The 20,602-nt window shown below is 30.7% G+C and overlaps 3 protein-coding genes across 7 annotated transcripts; 1 reads left to right on the top strand and 2 right to left on the bottom strand.

The window, feature by feature from the left end:
• Positions 1–114: 114 nt before the first annotated feature.
• On the bottom strand, positions 115–6,878 carry LOC122632436 (pre-mRNA-processing factor 39). 2 transcript variants are annotated; one of them, XM_043819199.1, is made up of 13 exons: positions 6,720–6,878; positions 6,362–6,486; positions 5,985–6,266; positions 5,423–5,917; positions 5,157–5,334; positions 4,823–5,073; positions 4,554–4,679; positions 3,646–3,794; positions 3,165–3,570; positions 2,891–3,055; positions 2,432–2,818; positions 2,064–2,350; positions 115–1,906 (listed from the first exon to the last, which is right to left on the bottom strand). In XM_043819199.1, exons 1-13 carry the CDS (start codon positions 6,766–6,768, stop codon positions 1,612–1,614), a joined length of 3,195 nt encoding a protein of 1,064 aa, XP_043675134.1. In that variant the 5' UTR covers positions 6,769–6,878; the 3' UTR covers positions 115–1,611. The 2 variants fall into 2 exon arrangements, with proteins under 2 accessions (XP_043675134.1, XP_043675135.1); XM_043819200.1 differs by having other exon boundaries at positions 6,051–6,266.
• Positions 6,879–7,025: 147 nt separating this feature from the next.
• Positions 7,026–11,796, top strand: LOC122632388 (spastin). Of its 4 annotated transcripts, none has more exons than XM_043819102.1 (8): positions 7,026–7,124; positions 8,017–8,290; positions 8,384–8,554; positions 9,121–9,387; positions 10,143–10,498; positions 10,579–10,910; positions 10,995–11,305; positions 11,480–11,796. In XM_043819102.1, exons 2-8 carry the CDS (start codon positions 8,161–8,163, stop codon positions 11,641–11,643), a joined length of 1,731 nt encoding a protein of 576 aa, XP_043675037.1. In that variant the 5' UTR covers positions 7,026–7,124; positions 8,017–8,160; the 3' UTR covers positions 11,644–11,796. The 4 variants fall into 4 exon arrangements, with proteins under 4 accessions (XP_043675037.1, XP_043675035.1, XP_043675036.1 ...); XM_043819103.1 differs by lacking the exon at positions 7,026–7,124 and adding an exon at positions 7,807–7,937; XM_043819100.1 differs by lacking the exon at positions 7,026–7,124 and having other exon boundaries at positions 7,142–8,290.
• Positions 11,797–15,194: 3,398 nt separating this feature from the next.
• Positions 15,195–19,691, bottom strand: LOC122632623 (nucleolysin TIAR). The gene is made up of 4 exons (XM_043819657.1): positions 18,686–19,691; positions 18,023–18,319; positions 17,357–17,608; positions 15,195–15,455 (listed from the first exon to the last, which is right to left on the bottom strand). Exons 1-4 carry the CDS (start codon positions 19,271–19,273, stop codon positions 15,408–15,410), a joined length of 1,185 nt encoding a protein of 394 aa, XP_043675592.1. The 5' UTR covers positions 19,274–19,691; the 3' UTR covers positions 15,195–15,407.
• Between the last annotated feature and the right edge of the window lie 911 nt (positions 19,692–20,602).

Genomic DNA, 20,602 nt, shown 5'->3' with positions numbered 1-20,602 from the left:
ATACTTGAAATGTTTATTATATTTTCTAACAAAATGCAGACTGAAAATATTAGTTTCTAATAGAAATAATTAAATTACACCAAAATAGTGACATTAAAACAACAAACTATTCTATTAGTATTTTATGAATGCATTTGAATCAAGATGACATCCATCCCTTTATTTACATTAGTTTGTGAACAATTTCACATACATTACATATTCTAAATCTTAATTCTGTTATTGGATAAGTGATATTTTGTGAACATTTCAGCTTTATTAGAGGTAATGTCAAAAGATATAACTATGCCACATTGAGTCAACAGCAAACATATACTGAAATTCGCACCTTTGTTCAATATTTAAAAATTATGATAAGTACCCAAAGTAAAATTTTAAAAAGTATTTAATTGAAGGTAAATTCACTACACAAATTTTATATTAGTGGTCTTTTCTAAATTGAAATTCCAAAAAAATAACTAAACTTGCAGTCAATTATTTTGGATTAACTTTTTCAAAATCTTAGTTTATCTATAATGAACCATGATATATGCACTATGAAAATATTTTGTATATAGAAATTAAATGTAATCATAAAAGTTTGCTAATGACAAGGATATTAATAAAAATATTTTTAATTTACCAATTATATCACATAATATATATATATAACATATATATGATATATATTATATATATATTATATACATATATTATATATATGTATTACATATATATTATATATATATTATATATATATACGATAATAATTAAAGTAATGTAGTAATTGAATGAAAGCAAATTAATAAGATTAAATTAAAATTGGATTTGTTCATAACATATACGATTTATAATAAATGCATTTCGTATACGTTGGACTGTGTCTGTAAGTTTCATATTTCAAGTAGAGTATAATTTTGTTCAAATATGTCAAAATAAAAATGATAATGAATTTGTACGGTTACAATTTTCACACATTTCACTTTTGCTGATGTAACATTTGATTCGTGCAAATTCACTCAACAATATGTTACATTATTAATAACTAAAAATGAGATTTTTATATTGAACATATAAGCAACACAATTTTTGTGCTATGTATCAAAAAAGGGGGGAAAATGCATTAGAAACTATCCTATATTTTTATTTCTTGTCATTTGGGTAAGCTGTTCAATTTTCAACTATTCGACTTATGTCCAGAAGAATAGAAAACAATTATAGCTTATTGCCGTGTCATATGTGAATTTGTTAAATATACGTAAAGTAATTTGTATCTAATATGAATTTGTATGAAAGATGACATTGACATCGAAAGAATTTGTTTACAACTCGACGTGATAGCAAACTCATTAATAGGCGTATTTTTCAATAGATTAACTCTCATTACACATTGTTTAGAAGCTTAAGTGCATATTTATCATTTCAAAGAGTACTTGTAGAAATACTAAAAGAGAAATAGCACTTTGGAAAGCTAGTTTCGTAATGTCGCAAAAAACATTTTTTAGCGATAAAATTGATAAAATTATTCGTTTTTGATAAATTGAAAGTGAATGAAAAAGTAAGGGTCATAAAATATACAACAAATATGATAACGCATAATAACTGCTTACACAAGAAATTATGAATAATCCTTTAATAATAATTGTAAGAACCCCATTGATTATAAGGTCCATATGCTTGTGGACCACCTTGTCCATACTGCCAATTTTGATAATTTGCATAATTAGGATCTGATGGAGGCGGATATTGTTGATAACCTTGTTGATAGCCACCTTGACCTCCATATTGTCCACCTTGAAACTGTTGTTGTGACTGATAAGGTCCGCTTGGTCCACTGCTATACTGATAAGATTGAGAACCTACAGATGGTGGTGGAGGTATATTAGACTGTTCTCCAGTTTTCACTTTCTTCGGAGGAGAAGAGTCACTGTAATAGAAGATAACAAAAAAATACTATCTTGTATCAAATTTTTAATATCAAAAAAATATAAAAATTAACAAATATATAAATATACTTGATAAGCTTAAGAACTATATTATTTTAAATACTTATATGTACAACAAGTAGAAGCGATAATTCGTACGTTTTATTATCATCACTCTTTGTCTTTTTTCGTTCTTTCGCCTGTTTTATACACTTTTGGAACTGTTCGTGTGCTTTTAAAACTTGTCGAATGTCAGGACTGAAGTCTTCAAGGAATTCTACTTTGCGTTGTGCAAATAAAACTCTTTGTTCCAAATCAGCATGTTCTCTTTCTATAAACATATCCATGTATCCCACGACTTCTTGCGTATCAACCGGATTTCTCTGTAACCCCAGATCTATTAATTGCAAGTACAATCTTGGGTTATCTTTATCTTTCTCTGTGGCCTGTTGAAAAAAATTATTCGTATAACGAAAACAATTTCAAGCATTAAATTTAACGATCGAAAGAAAAATGTATAAATATACCTTTAGTAATACTTTAATAGCTTTATCCACATCGTTCTTAACTTTGCAAAGAAAACGAGCGTATTTTACTGCAATGTTATTAGCAATTGTCCTATTCTTGCTGTTGCTTATATAGTTTTCATACAATGTACAAGCTTTTTCTAAATCGTTACGTCTGCGTTCTAAATTTATTCTTCGATAGGCTATTTGTAACATATTGGGTAACACATTATCGATATTTTCCAATATAGTAGCAGCTTTTTCAAAATTGCCCTGACCTTCCTCGAAGGTCGCCCACTGCAGATGTAAATTAGGTTTCTTCGGATGATGAACCATGCATGCTCTCGAATAAACATCTCTTATTTTTTCTACATTATCACCTTTCAACGATTCCAGATAACGTACAAACTGTAAATAAAAAATTACATAACATCGATCGATAGAAAAAAATATTTTTCTTAATCATCATAATTAACGTACCCGCATCCAAAATTCATCATAGAGTGCACACGCTATGAGACATCTTTCAAAAAGAATGATGATTCTATTTTGATCCTTTTGTTCAATTTCAAAATCCAAGTATTCCTTCCAATTCTTTAACTGGCACCGTTCTAAAGGTTTAACGTGAAAGTATGGCCTCTTAATCTGTTATTCAAAGATGATATTACGATTTACGGTTGTTTTGCGTGTTAAAATATACATAGATTGCTCAAAGATTTAAAAAAATGTTCAATGTTACAACAGAATTTCTTACCCCTTCTTCGTATGACCATCTAGCAGCCACTGCATTAACATTTGCTTTATGCATTTTACGTCTACTACTGATGATCTTTTCTCTGATAGCACGTGTCTCCTCGTCCGTAGGTGGCATTTCGTGAGGAGGTGGTTCTTCTCCTGGTGGCGCATCGTCCGCAGCTGATGCTGACGTAGCGTCGTCTGCTTTTAGAAGAGCTTTAACTTCGGCTCGGAGAGCAAGGAAATCATCGACGCTTAAAATTCGGTTTGGTAAATTTGAAGAGACGAATTCTTGAAAAGCTTCAAAATGAGAAATATATCCAAGGGTAGGGGTGCACAATAATCGATCGTACAATGCCGTTACTCTACTCAAACGCTTTCCTTCTAATTCCCATTTTATGTAACTCTCCCAAAGACGATCAGATCTAGCATAATAATGAAAAAGGCAATAATATAATATTACTTCTTATCTTCGCGTTTACTATCTTAATCTTATTTACCTAAATTCCAATCCGCAGGCTTGAATAGCCCTTTCGTATTGTTCACGAAGTTTTTCTTCGTCCTTTTCGTAGACAGTTTTGCAGTGGTTGATGTAATGCAGCCAGAGGTCGACGCTGAGTGAAATAGCTTTCGAACCTTGGTCGAATACCTGTAGTAACGATTCGTAATCACACTTAGAAGAGTTTACAAATAATTGGACTGACGCCGGGTAGTCTTATACCTATTTTTAGCTTTTGTTAAGCATTACGGTTTTTAGTAACGTATACTCACATACCGTACGCGTACTGTAAATAAAGATTGATATAATTAACACTGAGATTGCAGAGCATTGTGCATTCACCTTAAAGTCAGGGAGTGTTCCAATCTGGGTGCCTCAGTGTCTTCCATCACTCATTCTTGTTCCCTCTCTGGCACGTGCACGTCCTAAGTCTTTGTTTCTGACTTTGACTTAACACCCAACCCAATCTTACTTACATTAAGTAAGGTACCACATCTTATGCTTAAGTTACAATACTTTCTGTAGTAAGCTATGTGTACAAATGCTTACAAGTAAATATTACACACAATTTCTTGAACGATAATATATCGCAAATGGAAATAACTAGCCTTCATGTGACTTACGTATCGTACGTAGAGTATCGTTATATCGATATTGATAAAACAATAATACGTAATATAGCATTATAGATATCACAGAATAATTAAATAAGTAGCTATTTGGTAAACGGAGAGAGTCGTATAGGTGCCGCAAGACGTGCTAGGCTGTTGGAAGGGAAAACCATATTTACGTGCGTGCACACTGCCCACGCGTCTTCCTAACTCGAGCTATTTTCATTAGATTGCGTTAATTAAATGATATCATAATAAGAAATATAAACCTAATGAAGAAAAAAACGAATTAACTCACCATTTGGACATTTTCGGGGTTGCCCTTCTTCTTCTCGTAATCAGCGAACTTCCGCCAGTAACCATAGCAATACGGGTACCGCTCCAAAAATTTGGTGTATGCTTCACGCGCTGCCTCTGCGTCGTTCTAAAACACGTGCGTGTATCTGTGTGGGTATTCATTTGTGTATGTTGTAAACTTATTACTAAATAATGTAAAAATTAAAAGAAAAAGGAAAGTAGTAGGGAAAGGGGAAATAATATAATTTATAATAACATTATTCTCAATACCTCTTGGTCAACATATTGTAGAAGATATGTCCACCCTGTAAAATCTGATGGATCCTCATTGACAGCTTTCCAATACTTTTCTAATTCAGGGAGAGTTTTCTTTTTTGGCGATGCTGGCTTTATATCCAGTTTATTATCTCCAAGCTCTGTTTCACTGGATAAAGCGACTTTCTTCGCGGGTGTCTCATCATTATTCTCAGAAGTTGGAGAACTAGGATCATATTCTCCTTCTGCATTTAATTTTCTTTTATCTATAGTAATAAACAAAACGAGTTAAAATGCATACGGCCAATAAATATAAATTAAGTGATTATTTTTAATATGATTTACTGACTTCCTCCTTCCGTTTTAGCTTTTTTTTCTGGTGTTTTATTTATAGACTTAATACCACTTTTTCTTTTCTTTTCACTATCTGGTGGTAATTCGTCTTCCGAGACAGATTCTGTTTCACCTAAATCAGCAGGAGCAGCTGCTGGTAATTCTTCGTCAGAGACAGCTTCAGTTTCTGGTTCCTAATAACGTAAAATGAATAAACGTTACAATAAACATTAATCGCATATTAAATTTGATATAAAAATTCTTTACAAAATCGTGAATTACCTTAGCAGCTGCTTCGTTAGGTAATTCATCTTCAGAAACTGCTTCTGTATCTGGTTCTGTTTTTTTTATACCATTATCAATTTGAAAGTTTGACTCATTTCCTTCAGTAATTTCTATAGTCGAAAGTTCTATGTTTTCAGTTTCCATTGCTTCTGCGTCCGGTTCCACTTTATCCACAATATTTTCTACAACTTCTGATATTTCTTGTTGTGAATCATCAACCTCCATAACTTCAATACCTGTATCGACATGACTGATTACATTATCTGAATGAATTCCATCCGTATCCAAAATTTTGGTCACTTGTGTTATTGTATCACCATCTTCTGTTACAACTTCTTCAAAATCAATCAATACACGTTGATTGCTTATCTCATCATTACTTATACTTTGTCCTTCCATCTCAATCTGTGTAGTTTCACAAAGCATATCTTCCTTGTCCATACTACTCTCTTCTATAATTATTGTATCACATTCTGTACCAGAATGTTCCTGCTGTAAAATAATCATATTTAATTTGAAATGTTATACGATTGATATATCAAAATGGTTTGTTACATACCATTAAATGTGTAGCTTCTTTTACTTTAAGTGAAGATAAAATAGGTGTATTAGGCATATTATTTACATTTGGTGGAGGAGGAGCTTCTAATTCTGGTACACCTATCTCCGACTGTATACTTTGATCTATTGTAACTTCATGAACATTAGTGTCTCCTGAATCTTCTAATTCTAAATGTAACATAGGAGCACTGTCATTGTGTCGCTCAATTATAATGTCATTCAATCTTTGTACACCATTTTCAGAGAGGCTTTCTACCACTTCTAACACATGAGATTCCTCCTAAAATAAAAGTTTTCATTGTATTAACTAAATCTTATATCACATAGAAGAATGAACAATGTATTTACCATTGCAAAATATACTTTATTACATACCTCTATCCCCTCAATTTCTCGAATTTTTTTAGGGGAACGAGTAGCTCTCGCTAGAAGCTTCTTCACTGGTGATTTTTTCGCCACCACTGGTGTTTTACGAGCACGACCAGACCTTGTACGTTGTACTAAAAGAGAGAAAAAAAAATTGAATGTAATTAATACAAACGAAAAATGAAACATTCTATATACGTGACGCCATTTGCTCAATGGCGGTACGTAAACGGTGATTACTACCGGGTGTGCAATGCACTTTGGTTACCTTAATAAAACGTACTACAAACGAATTATCTATTTTATATGCAAAATTATTTATACTACCTTAACCAAATTTATTCAAATAGATATTCCGTATATATACCTGGTTCAGCTAAAGTAACTTCGCTTTCATCACCGCTCGCAGAGGACATCTTTTTTACTTTAACCAAATCTGTAAAATGTAAAGCGCAAAATTGAAACACAAAATGGCGACATGAGATCACTTTTACAAGAAATATATGATACACAGATCATAGAAATTGAAAGACGAAAGATTTTCAAGTCGGTATATCTGTTCACATCTGGCAAATGGAAATGACGCTTGCTAATAGTACGTATCACGTGACCCACTGAGCGAGATTTTATTGGACAAAATAACGAACCAACATTGTGAAGTCACTGAAACATTTTACGACGATGTTGATTGGTCGATGCTGATATCTAACTACAAGCATTCCATTTCGACAAGGTGTTGCGTATTTAAATAATATCAAGCATATTATAATAGGTACGTATTATATGTAATGAAAATTATTCAAAATAGAAATTATTTACAGAGAAGAATATATTAGAAAAATTTGTAAGACGTTAATGCAGTAATAAAGAAACAATGAAAACGATCCAAAAGTATACATGCAACGTATATTGAACCGCGTGATAAGATTGTCAAGGTCGCCCGACAGTGTAGCTGTGGTTAGCTGAAAGATAACACATACAACAAATCAATGTTGTGACATGTTTTTCTATCGTTTTCTACAAAATATTTGTCTGTCACAATATTAATGCGTACTTATTTAAAATTCGACGAGAATCATAAGCTATGCTACAAAAGACTCTCAAATATTTGAACTCTTTTGTTATTTGCCAGTTCATCATACGAACGGCTCAAAATTCTCATTCTCTTAAATCAATTTTTATTGACGTACTGCATGTCAGTACTGACTACTCATTTCACGTTGATCGTACTTATAAAAACATCGTAATATCGACATAATTTTTTTACTTATTATTTGCTCCTCGATGTTTCACATCGGGGATGTCGGAACGGTTTATTCTAATCACTTTTTTTAACATCGAAAAGCGTAATTCAATTTACCTGGATCTGAAGATCGCAGTAGGAAATGTCTTACAGTGATGGTGGGCGACCGGCACGAAAATTCGGTACAAAGTCACCTAAGAAGCTTTGCGTGACTAAGAGTGAAAACAGTGATAAAACTACGACGACTATTAATTGTAACAATCACCATCACAATCATCATCATCATCATCATAGCCATCGGTTTCTCGATAATCCACAACCGTCGGTGCACAAACGCAATTTGTATATTGTTTCTTTTCCCCTTATATTATTGTTTAACGTTTTAAGAACTTTGCTTTATCAACTTTTTGTGGTGTTTAAGTACTTGTATACATCTACCTCACAACTGATTCAACGAAGACAAGCTACAAAGCATAGTTGCCAGCTTGAAATAGTTGTTGGTCAAAAGTCTGAAAATAATTTGACTCGTGATTCGATTAATACTGCACAAAGTGAAAGTGAAGAGATGTCACAAGTACCTAAGAGAGCGATTGGACCTGGTCCTGGTGATCCACTGCTCGCTAAACAAAAGCATCACCATCGTAGAGCTTTTGAGTTTATTAGTAAAGCACTCAAAATTGATGAAGATAATGAAGGTAACAAAAAATAATTGATTTCTGATAAGAAGATACTATGTCTTATGAAAGGTATTACAATTTTAAATATTTGTTGATTCTATTTCTTATTAGGAAAAAAAGAAATGGCTATAGAACTTTATAAAAAAGGAATTGGCGAATTAGAAAAAGGAATAGCTGTTGAGTGCACTGGTGGCCGTGGCGAAGTATGGGAACATGCACAAAGATTGCATGATAAAATGTGTACAAATTTAGCAATGGCTAAGGATAGGCTTGACTTCTTAGGTTTGTACAGATATATTTATTAATCGTTCTATGCTTTTTGCGCTATTGCATTATTCTGTAAAAAATCAAATATTATAAAGTACAATTTTTTTGTGTGTAATTCTATGTATTATATGAAACATTGCTCACAATTGTTCTTTATATGGAAAAATTGGATCTTACAGCACATGTAAAGTGATAGCAATAGCACAAAAAAGATCGATGTATTTAGCATGCTTATGTGCTAATTATTTCTTAATGTTTGTGTGTGTGTGCGTGCGTGCGTGCGTGTATGACGAGTGACACCAGTTCGCATAATTTTGTATTACAAAATTTACCTTTGGCACAATTTATTATTAATTCTGTTTCACAACCATCAGAACTATGTCATTAAGACAACTTAATGCATTTGGAAAATTAGTGGCCAACTTATAAATAGCAGCATATCTAATTGCGATAAAAATTGACGCAGTTTGAATAATATCCTAACATAGCCTATTTTTTTAATGGGTTTATGTTTAGTCTTATTTCCTCTTTAGCTACTTAGCCTACTGCAGCATGGCAGAGAGTGTTTTTCCTTTTTGTAGTGAGTGTGTGTGAGCTGAAAAAACTGGATATCGCCAATGAATATCGTACTTCTGGAAATAAATTGGACAACGAACATCCAGGAAAACTTCTGAGGGCTCGTCGCAGTGTACACACATTACAAACTACTCGTACAGCTTCTTTAAATATAAGTCATAATAAAAATATGAATAATTCACAAACAGTAAATACAGGACAGAACACATGCACTCAGATTCCCAAATTAAGGCCACGATCTCCAAAAAACTGTTGCGTGCATCCTTCTGAAGGTATTGTTTGTCTGATATTCTGGGCTTAAATAATTGTAATTAGAAAGTAGGTAGATTATGTCTATTTGTAGTTCTGCTTTTTTTAATTCCATGCATTTCATGTTTCCATATAAAATGCATTTAAAATATGGCCATATAGTGTGATGTAATAGATAAATATAAGTATGTAATCAAATAGAAATATTACTATTAATGATCCCTGCTTATATAGACATAAGATTAGATAAACAGATACCCGGCAAATATATTCTTTTATGCATATGATAAGATTGGAAATGGACTTCTGTGTGATTCCTCAAATGTATTTAATTTTACTGATAAATGTGTGTATTACTTGTAATATCAAAATGATGTTTTTTGATAAACTTTAATTTATTTTAAAGTATTGATACCAATTACTAATATTGTATTAGCAATATAAATGTTAATGCCATTATTAATCTTAATTCCACCTGTATATGAATACTTAACAATTGATTTGTTCATGCAATTTACTTACTTTAGATGAAGTACTTTATTTAAATACCAGGAAATAAACATATCCTTCTTTGATACATAAATTTTCTTTCAACATTTATAAATACATATGCAATATTTTATTTTAGTATCACAAATTTTTTTCACTAATATCAATAATACTATGTGTGCCTATAAATATTCTTACCTTATCTTGTTTATTGTGATGTTTATCTTTTTATTTATACCTTTATATTTTAATCTATTTTGCATTATCAATATTATGGTTGTTATTACAGCATCTGGAAGAAAACTATCTGTTCCTGGAAAACGATTAATGGGTACAAATATGAGTAAGAGTCAGACATTGCCACGCAGTATGGGTCGCACAACAAATATTCAACCTACTCATAGAGTGACACCCATAAAACCATCGTCAACACCACCTTCTGTAAAAAGACAATTATCTGTACCTGGTAATGGTTCACCTTTAAGAAGACCTGCAACACCAACTACATCAAACAGTAACAGAAGTACACCAACACGAAAAGTACCTCTTCTAAAAGGTGTAGATCCAAAGCTTGCTCAAGTTATATTAGATGAAATCTTAGAAGGTGGAACAGCCATCCAATGGGAAGATATTGCTGGTCAAGAGGTTTGTAAATGACAATTTGATAGATGAAAATAAATATATGTATTGAATTGATTTTATATATGTAATATTTAAATTTGTAGACTGCAAAACAGGCTTTGCAAGAAATGGTGATATTACCCTCATTGCGACCAGAATTGTTCACAGGATTACGAACTCCTGCAAGAGGATTGTTATTGTTTGGTCCTCCTGGAAATGGAAAAACTCTTCTAGCACGTGCCGTAGCTACGCAATGTAATGCAACATTTTTTTCAATATCTGCTGCTAGCCTAACTTCCAAATATGTAGGGGAAGGTGAAAAGTTAGTAAGGGCACTTTTTGCAATAGCAAGAGAATTGCAACCATCTGTTATTTTTATTGATGAAGTAGATTCATTATTAAGTGAACGCAGAGATAATGAACACGAAGCTTCAAGGTATACTATTTAAAAATATAAATTTATAAATTTAGAATATTATAATAATACTTGTTCATTCCTGTATGAATTTTTTCTCAACAGACGATTGAAAACAGAATTTCTTGTTGAATTTGATGGTTTGCCATGTAACCCTGAAGAGAGAGTGCTCGTTATGGCTGCTACAAATAGACCACAAGAATTAGATGAGGCAGCATTGAGAAGATTTACGAAACGAGTATATGTTACGCTACCAGATATAGCAACAAGAATTATGTTACTTCAGAGACTTTTAGCAAAACATAATGATCCATTAACAAAGGAAGAACTCAAGGAAATGGCGATTTTAACAGAAGGATATTCTGGAAGTGATTTAACTGGTTTAGCAAAGGATGCAGCCCTTGGTCCTATCAGAGGTAATGTACTATGTTGTTTTATCATATAGCATGTGTGTAATAATAGTTGTATTATATATAAAAGGGATCGGATGGAAATTGATGATTTGACCATTCGGCCTGTATAATAATAATAACAAAACATAATAATAATTTCATTAGAAATATGGTGTAAATTACATTATCATTTGACAGAGTTGAATCCAGATCAGGTTAAAGAACTTGATCTTAATTCTGTACGCAATATTACAATGCAAGATTTTCGTGATTCTCTGAAGAGAATTCGTAGGTCAGTATCACCTACTAGTTTGGCTGCATATGAGAAATGGAACTTTGCGTATGGTGACGTAAGTCTTTGATTTAAGTTAAATGTCTCTGGGAAGAGGCTTCCAAATTAATTATTTTTCGATATGAGTTCATATTTGTGGTATGATATATATTTGAAATATTTGAAGAAAGGAAAAGGATGTTCACAACATTATAAAGTAATTTATCGGGACATATTGAGTAGAATGTATATATGTAATGTTTTTTTTAAATATTTAAATTAATTTACAATTAACGAAACAAAATATTAACGAAAACGAATAAATACTGTAGCCATATAACCAATGATATTTTTTTGATAATGCAATATAATATCATATAAAATATAACATTCACTATATTTAGTATGAATTATATATATGAATATGACTAAAAATGAATTTGTATCTTAGTCATTATTTTGTTATAATATTGTAATAGTTTTTATTATATTTAATGCCATAGAGTTCTAATAATTTGATTCCCTTTTTTTCAAATTTTTGTTATTTACAATGAGCTAGTTCATAATATTTTTATTAAGTCTTACTTTATTGCTTACATGCAGAATGCATAATTTTGAATATTCTAATGAATATTGCTATGTATTACGGCAAAGTTGTAGAAAAGTACTTTATATCAGATATATTGTAAATAAGTTATTGTTGATATACATATATTGATATGAGTGATGAGATATAGCATTGCAGGAACAGCTGTATCTATAAAAAGAAGCAGCATGCATCTACTTAAATAGTAAGAATAAAGTTTAATTCTGTTATAACTAATAATGGTTATGACATTATTACAATTAAATATCAATTAGTAGGTGTATATTGCAATGCAATATAATGCAATGCAAAACGACACACAGATACACACGCGCGCGCGCGCATGCAGCAAATTGTACACATCCAGGTATTACATTATAGGTATTGTTATATTTAAAGTACAGCTCAAAAATTTATTTGATCGTTATTAAGAACAATGTATTATAACTTGTTTGACTAATACTATTTGCCAAAGGTGATGGTATTTTACTTTAATACATATTACACAAAACAACGAAATGAATGTAATGGGTATGAAAAATTACAGTGATTTATGGTTAATAAGAAAATAATCGAAAAACAATATCATTACGAAAAATGTAAAAAAGAAATACCCTGCAATGTATACTTATGGGTATATAATATTCGTCCATTGCTTCCAGTGCTCAAATATAGAATAATCATTGTTCATGTGATCGAAACAATCTGTGACTTAAAAGTGCGTTGAATGCATGTATATAGTTGATAAGCTAATTCCAATATAAATTCTATTATGAGCTTTTATCATTTAATTGTGTGTCCTTGCTTATATATTAAGTCTTTTATAGTCATCATAAATTATTGTACTCTATAATATCAGTAAATTTAAATAGTAGATTATATTAATCACCTAAATATGCATATTATTTTAGTAGAGAACTGATCATTTGTTACCGTAAATATTTCATATTAAATGTATCATAATGGAAGAGTAATATATAGAACTCATTGAAAACTTAATTTCTCATTTAAAAATTATAGCTTTTTCATCTTAACATTTTGTAATTATATGTAATTGTAAAATGGAACAACACAATTGTGTTATGATGTAATCTGTATTTGTGAAAATGTTAATAGCTTTTTAATATATTTAAATTAATACATGTGCATTGTCATTGCATTCGTTAAACTAGAGCATGGTGGAAATTCTGACGCTGGTCTAAAATATAATTAATGTGTTAGAGTTAATATAAGATGATGTTTTGTATAAATTTTCTTAGCACATTAACAAAGTAAAAGTGCCAACGCAGTTATATTAATCCAACCTGCTCTGTTTTCGATTGCATTGTGATATTTGCTTATCATAAAATTTTGTACTTTTTCACTGCCTAAGTTTAAGTTATGCTCACTTCGTGTGCATCATTGTATGCATTGTATGTATAAAGACCTTCTTCGATGTAACTCCAAATTGTCAGCCTTATATAACAAAATGAGATGACATAAAAATACGTTAAAAAAAAAACAGGCCTTCCATTCTAAACATGCTCAGCCTTGATTAAGTTATTTTGCTACTTTTATATCATATAATGATAAATTTATAAGGTAACATCTGACTAACTTGTTATAATAGTAATTAATGCTATTTAAGCTATATCTAGTTATTGATTGGGATGCTGAAAAAAATGTATGCACATGCATTTTTTAAATCTTTGAACAAATGTGCACACTGTGATGATGATTCAATCGCGTATTTAATTATGTATTTAAAAATATATTATTCTAAGTCTTACATGATAATACCTTTGATAATTCATACTCTCTTGAATGCTATAAATAACTTAGGTCTTAGGCATTGAAACCTATAATTTGCAATTTCAGTAGCAGTTTCTGAACAAAAAAAGAAGAAAAATAATAAAAAATAATATATAAAAAAAAAAAAAACAGGAAATAAGAAACAAATCGGTTGAACATTTCCGTCAGATCGATGTGCATAATATTGTATTAAAAAATATAGTCTTTGCATCGCATATTTATAAGTTCGTCTTGTTGCCTAGATATTCCAGTAAAAACACGTGTGTGCGTTTTCACCTCAGTATTATATATCGTATTATGAGTAGAATATGTTGACCTTTACGTATATGATGTTACATATTTAAGTTTGCGTTGAGAACAAATATTGTTAATGACAAATAGTTAATGTTGATGTTCCTTACCGTTATTTAATCATATAAAGTAACTTTTAATTCGCAGTCATACTTTAATACTCCATACTCTGTACAAAATTGTAATACTTTGATTATTACTTTATTGCTACCACAATGTACGAACTATATATGCAGTAAAATCACGATGGAATGGATAGTACAAAGTGTATCCTTCTTATATATATATACCCCGAAGAGCGTCAAGGATATTAATGATGTTAGATTTACTAAGATCAATTTTTTTTTAGGGTTTTCTAAAGTTTCTTGTAGCATATATCAAAATAAATTTTTAATTTAAACAATCTATACTTATCCATAAAAAATGCAATACTCCCATTTAGAGATAACTATTTACTACTCTCGTAGATGGGTTCTTCACGCTTTATTTATTATACACACGATATATTTTGCATGTAGTATTTACATATATATATATATATAAATTATTAAAGAAATATATATATATGTCATAAATGCATTAAAAATGTCAATATTCAGCAATATGAAGTTTCCAACGCTATCGATTGATAAATGATTTATCTACTACAAATATATTTTTTTTTATTATGTACAATATTAAATTCCATTTTCGAAGTGTATATAATAGGAGATTGCTTTTTTTGTAGATCTCGTTATACGTTTGAAAATATTTCCAATATTTAAATATAACTTAATATAGAAAAAAATTATCTTTTAAATTGATATATAATTTTTGTAAAAGCGTACTGAGTGTAAAATAAAATTATATATGTTACAAACTATAAAATCATTTATCTCTAATTTTTTTTTGTATATAACACGGATGGAAAAAGAAGTATTAAAATACGATTAAAATATGTTTTAATAATGTAGGTTACAAAAGAATACAGAATGTCGTGTATTTTAAATATTTATTCCTTTTTTTCATTCAAAGGACAATTTGTTTTTATTATAAGATAACATTATCCTAAGCATCTCCGAGGGTTACTCACCCTGCTGTACCTAAATTACTTTTTATATAACACTTTTTTTGCGTCTTTCTTCGGTTCGCTGATTATTATTATTTTATTCATAGAGTTCTTGAAATTGGCTTCTTTTCGTTCGATATCACTTATCGCAGTCAAGGTGCCATACTATGTCCTTCTTCTGTTTCTGCTGTTATTACATTCAGTACTGACTTTATACAAATTTGTTTTCAAAGTTGTATGGCTTTTTACCGTCGGTGGCGAAGTAAAGGGATAGTAAATTTTCCACAATGTCTTGATTACCATCTAGGCTCATTGAATTTGTGTTTATCATTAACAAGAAAATGATAAAAATCATTTAGCTATGCCAAAGGAGTCTTACATTGTGTATTGCTTTTTTCTTTTTTTTTTTTTTAATCTTTGTAATTGTCATTACCACATATGACATTTTTATTTTATCTTTGGTGTATACGAATGTTACATATTAAATAAATTTTCAAATTGAAGGATGTAATATACATTAAGGAAATAAAAATTTATTATCAGATATAAGATAATAATCAAAACTTACTAGATTAATAGTATTCTTGAAATTTAGTTCGAAAATATTGCTTGGAAGACACGAGATTAGCATATCGTGCCATGCACTAAAAGCACAGAAAATATCTTTTTATTATTTCGACTGATTGTCAATTGATTTCAAATTGTTTTTTTTATTGTAAATCATGAATATTGTTGATATATTAAAATAGTGAAAGATCTAATATATACCTTTCACTTTTGAATATTTTTAATATATGGAATTATTTTAATGCTATATTAGCGACCCCTGTGTGCTTGTAATTCCCAACGCCTGCAAAAGTAGCTCCTTATAATGGAAGTATATGAATGTTTACTACAGTTTTTCGTTATTATTAGACTTAAATTATAGGCTTTATTACACCTCACAGCTTACTATTTTTTTGTACAAATAGAGAAGAGTCACTAATATAACTTACAACTTATGAAGAATTTTCTCTCTCTCTTTCTCTCTTTCTCTCTTGGCTAAGTTTTTAGTACGATTAAATTGTATATGCCCGATGATATTTTTTTCAAGACAAAGTTATTTATTTTGTTACTGTAGCAAAATTATATATACATTACACCACCGACGATAAATATCACATAACGAGGAAAGTTTTTAACTCGTTTTTTCTTTTTTTTTTTTATTTTTTTTATTTTTTTTTGTTTTGACGCGCACTGTTTATTTGAAGGGCCCTGCATACGTCGGAACATGCACAAAATCTAGCTACATCACAGGCGCCGTGTGTTTAGCTATACTCTTTCTATCTTAATCTACCGTTAACATCATACTCCGTGTTTATCATAAATGAACATGTTGTCATACCGTTCATTAATGATTCGAGATAAACTAAGGATTGGTAATTGTGGCAAAAATATTAAAAAATATAACAACATAATGACCGCATACATACGAACACCTTACGCAGCACAACGAATGCAGGGCTCAAATCAGGGGCTTTAAAGAAGAGTTCAAAAATATACCTTGTTCAACATTATATCCATTAATCATAATTTTACATTGGATACATTAAAATTATCGTTAAATTATTATATTTTATTGAATTTGCCTTTTCTATATTGTCAAACAAAATTCAACTTCTATAGGAGAAACCTATTTTATTATTATTATTATTAGTCTTCTCGATATGATATATTATCTTGTTTACCCAAATAATAACAAAATAATATTAATTTTTGAATTTCTTCAAAACTCGACCTCGAAATTTTCTAGAAAATCATTAATATCATGTGAAAAGTAAATAAAACTACTCTTCTCTTCTGTATACACAAATAAGTATACATGTGTTTTTAGTATAGATACATATTCTGCAAAAATATATGTATAATCACTCGTTTATATTTTTATAATCAGTTATTATAATTCAAAGTACCAACATAATTGTTAGAACAGGTATATGCTAGAACAAATACATAAAAGCCCCCAGGGCAAATATTTTGCACGTAACAATTAACTGATATCAATCATCAGTTTCATTGTGTAGGATATTGTGGCATGGTATATGTTACCATAGTCGGTTGTTGACCAGGTGGTAATGGGGCAGTTGCAGTCGGTGGTGCAGCAGTTGCTTGTGCAGGCTGCCATGTACCAGCACCAGGGGCAGGCATTCTCATACTGTTCATATACTGTTGTCCATAATATTGGCTATAATATTGAGCTGGTTGGAGAAATTGTCCTTGCATCTGTGGATAACCCTGTGGATACCAATAACCCATTTGTTGTCCATATCCATATGCATATTGACCAGCTCCAGTAGTAACCTGTAAGACAAATGTACCAAATGTTTAAGCACGTTATACTTTTTATTTCTTATGAATTATTTAATAATACCTTAGAAACACACACTTCCTAGACCCTATCTATTTAAACACTATTAAAGATATTTTTATAAATCATAATTAACAAAGAAGTACAGTCAATGAAACTGATCAAATTATAAAAAAAGAAGTATTTTTTCATACATTTGTTTCATCTAGCATATATTTTGATAAAAAACTAATTTTTTATATTGAAGTTTATACAAAAATTAATGATAAAACAAGGAGAGAGAGAGAGAGAAGGAGAGGAGAGAGAAAAACAAACAGACAAACAGAGAGAAAAAGACAGAGAAAGAGAGAGAGAGAAAGAGGAAGAGAGAGATTAAGCTTTTCCAATGAATTTATAATAATAACAACCTGTTGAGCTTGATGATTGGCATTAGGACCCACACTATTAGGATCACCATTTTCTTTTCCCCAAAAGCACTTAACAATGCTACCACTGATTTCTGTATTATGTGTAGATTCTATGGCATGTGTTGCTGCTTCTTTAGTTGTGAACTTGATGAAAGCATAACCTTTATCCTTGAATACTCTTATGTCTTGAATGGTACCAAATGGTGAAAATGTTTTTGTTATTAATTCGTCTGTAACTCCATTTGTAAAACCTCCACAATATACCGTACAATTGGTCGGACTACTTTGGTTATACACCTGTCAATCAGATTATGATTATGTAAATAATAAAAGAATTATTATCAATTTTGAGAAAGCAGTACTATAATAATCTTATCACACAACAATTAAATGCATGTAATATATGTTACCTATGATTCCATTAACAAAAGCATCGAACACTCTCGATTGACATTCGTTTCTTTCAAATCATCTTAAACAAAAGTAAATCTAAACTCAAAAATTGAACCAAACTATATGGGAGATAGCGTTTATCGAAACCCGTCTAATTTAGTTATGCTAATATTTATTCTATCCTATTCCAGATGCTGCGGCTCATACTTTGTATAATCTTCTGATTGTGTGAAGATGATTTAGAAACAGAATATTCAAAATCTAACGTACCTCTTCATAATTAGGTTTACTATTGTTTGAGTGTCGTGGCCTTTCTGATCTTGGAGGTGGAGGCTTTCTAGTAGACCAATTTGTCCTAATGCATCGTGAGCCAAGCCACTGGCCATTCATAGCTGCTATCGCTGCTTCTGCTTCAGACTTTTTCACAAAGGACACAAATGCGTATCCTTTACTCTTCATTGTAGTCGGATCACGTACGATCCTGCAGTTGCTGATTTCACCAAAAGGCGCAAACGCTTCTTTTAATGTTTCGGTCTCGATTTCTGGAGAGAGATCACCCACGAATATGTGGTGATGGTTACTTGTGTCCAACTTTGGTTGATTTCCAGGGCTTGTCGCCCAGTTAACCTTCATCTCCTTATCCAGAAATGATCGCTTGTTCATGGCGGCTAGTGCCGTAGCCGCGCATTGATGGTTCGTGAATTCAACAAAAGCATAAGGATCGTTTCCTGGCTCCCGTATTATTTTACATCCTTTAACTGCACCAATTTGTGAGAAAAGTGCACACAAAAGGTCCTCCGACACCGAAGCGTCTAGATTTCCCACGTACAGCGTTCGTGGATTACTTTCCTCGCTCATGCTCGCTCTATTGGGGAACTTACTTTCTTATATTACTACTTTTCTTACGTTGTGTCGACTTAATATACAATTTACACCTCCAGTGGGCTCTAAGTGTATCTATCTCGACCCCAGCATCAGAATGTTCGTTTTCTCGCGTTTTCCAAGGAACGGACGGTTGAACGCGAAGCTACACCCAGCCTCTACGTCATACTAACATAAAATGGCCGCTCTGCTGCACAATCACTTTCCCTTTATTCATCGGCATAAATGTACATATTTTTCCAAATAATTCTCTTAATATACGATAACGAATTTTTACGTTTTTAAATAGTACACAGAAAAGCTTTATGACATTAAATCACTGCTTCTAATACGCCACTTTTTTTGACAAAGTAGTAAAGAACACGTGTTTTTGTATCACCCGTCGGATTTCATAACAGGTAGCGCGAAAATGCTTATTATCCATTGGCATATAGAAATTACTAGCGCAACGCTTTACAAAAGCTTGCTTTTCATTGTGCATCGGTATTCGTTCGCACAATTAATCGCAATAATATCTTTTATAATTATTTTTAATTGAACATATTAACTTTTTTTACATATTTATGTTTATTTTTTTATTTATTTTTTATTTTTTTATTTTTATTTTTTTATTCCACACGAAATAATAATTACTAACGATTCAAAAAATCCACCTACGATATTCACCCATACATCTATATATACGATAGAGTTTAATAAATATATATATATATATATATATATATATATATATATGTTGTTTATAATTGGCCAAATTATTACTTTTTCAACTATTACATTTCAAATGAAATCTAAATTAAAATGTATTAAAAGCGTACTTCAAGCGATCTAATTTTAAACTTTGAACATTTGTTTCAATCTCAAACTTTAAATATTTCCCGCTAGCTGATTCGAGTATTCCCATTTTTTTTTCATTTTAAAGCGAATTGTGTTTATATATATATATATATTTCTATTTATATTATATTAATTACATTTATATGATTATATTTATTATTACGATTTGAAGGAGTAATTTTTTTAAAGGTATATAAAAAATATTAACGATCAAATAATTGTCTACATTTTTTATATTTATTTTACTTTAAGACGCTTAGGGAAGAAACATTTTTAAAGGTGGTACCTTAAGTTAGGCACGTAGATTGGTTATTTAAATGCAGGCGATTGGTTATTTAATTATTACAAATTCTCACGTATTTACTAATGTAAAGAATATGAAAAAAAAGAAAACAAGTAAGAAAAATAAAGTTAATATTTTTAATACGATTGGTTATTTGACAATAAAATTTGTATATGCTTGAGGCC

This window comes from Vespula pensylvanica, chromosome 10, assembly GCF_014466175.1.
Source record: "Vespula pensylvanica isolate Volc-1 chromosome 10, ASM1446617v1, whole genome shotgun sequence".
Classification (NCBI taxonomy): Eukaryota; Metazoa; Arthropoda; class Insecta; order Hymenoptera; family Vespidae; genus Vespula; species Vespula pensylvanica.
This window is presented reverse-complemented; position numbering and strand designations above follow the sequence as displayed.

Coding starts and splice junctions, on each gene's coding strand:
- LOC122632623 (XM_043819657.1), bottom strand. CDS start 19,273: ATGAGCGAGGAAAGTAATCCACGAACGCTGTACGTGGGAAATCTAGAC. Junction 18,320..18,685: donor GTAAACCTAATTATGAAGAG/GTACGTTAGATT, acceptor TCTGATTGACAG/GTGTATAACCAAAGTAGTCC. Junction 17,609..18,022: donor CCAATCATCAAGCTCAACAG/GTTGTTATTATT, acceptor TTTGTCTTACAG/GTTACTACTGGAGCTGGTCA.
- LOC122632388 (XM_043819100.1), top strand. CDS start 7,738: ATGTCTTACAGTGATGGTGGGCGACCGGCACGAAAATTCGGTACAAAG. Junction 8,291..8,383: donor AATTGATGAAGATAATGAAG/GTAACAAAAAAT, acceptor ATTTCTTATTAG/GAAAAAAAGAAATGGCTATA. Junction 10,499..10,578: donor AAGATATTGCTGGTCAAGAG/GTTTGTAAATGA, acceptor TTAAATTTGTAG/ACTGCAAAACAGGCTTTGCA.
- LOC122632436 (XM_043819199.1), bottom strand. CDS start 6,768: ATGTCCTCTGCGAGCGGTGATGAAAGCGAAGTTACTTTAGCTGAACCA. Junction 4,680..4,822: donor TACAATATGTTGACCAAGAG/GTATTGAGAATA, acceptor CACGTGTTTTAG/AACGACGCAGAGGCAGCGCG. Junction 3,056..3,164: donor GATGGTCATACGAAGAAGGG/GTAAGAAATTCT, acceptor TTTGAATAACAG/ATTAAGAGGCCATACTTTCA.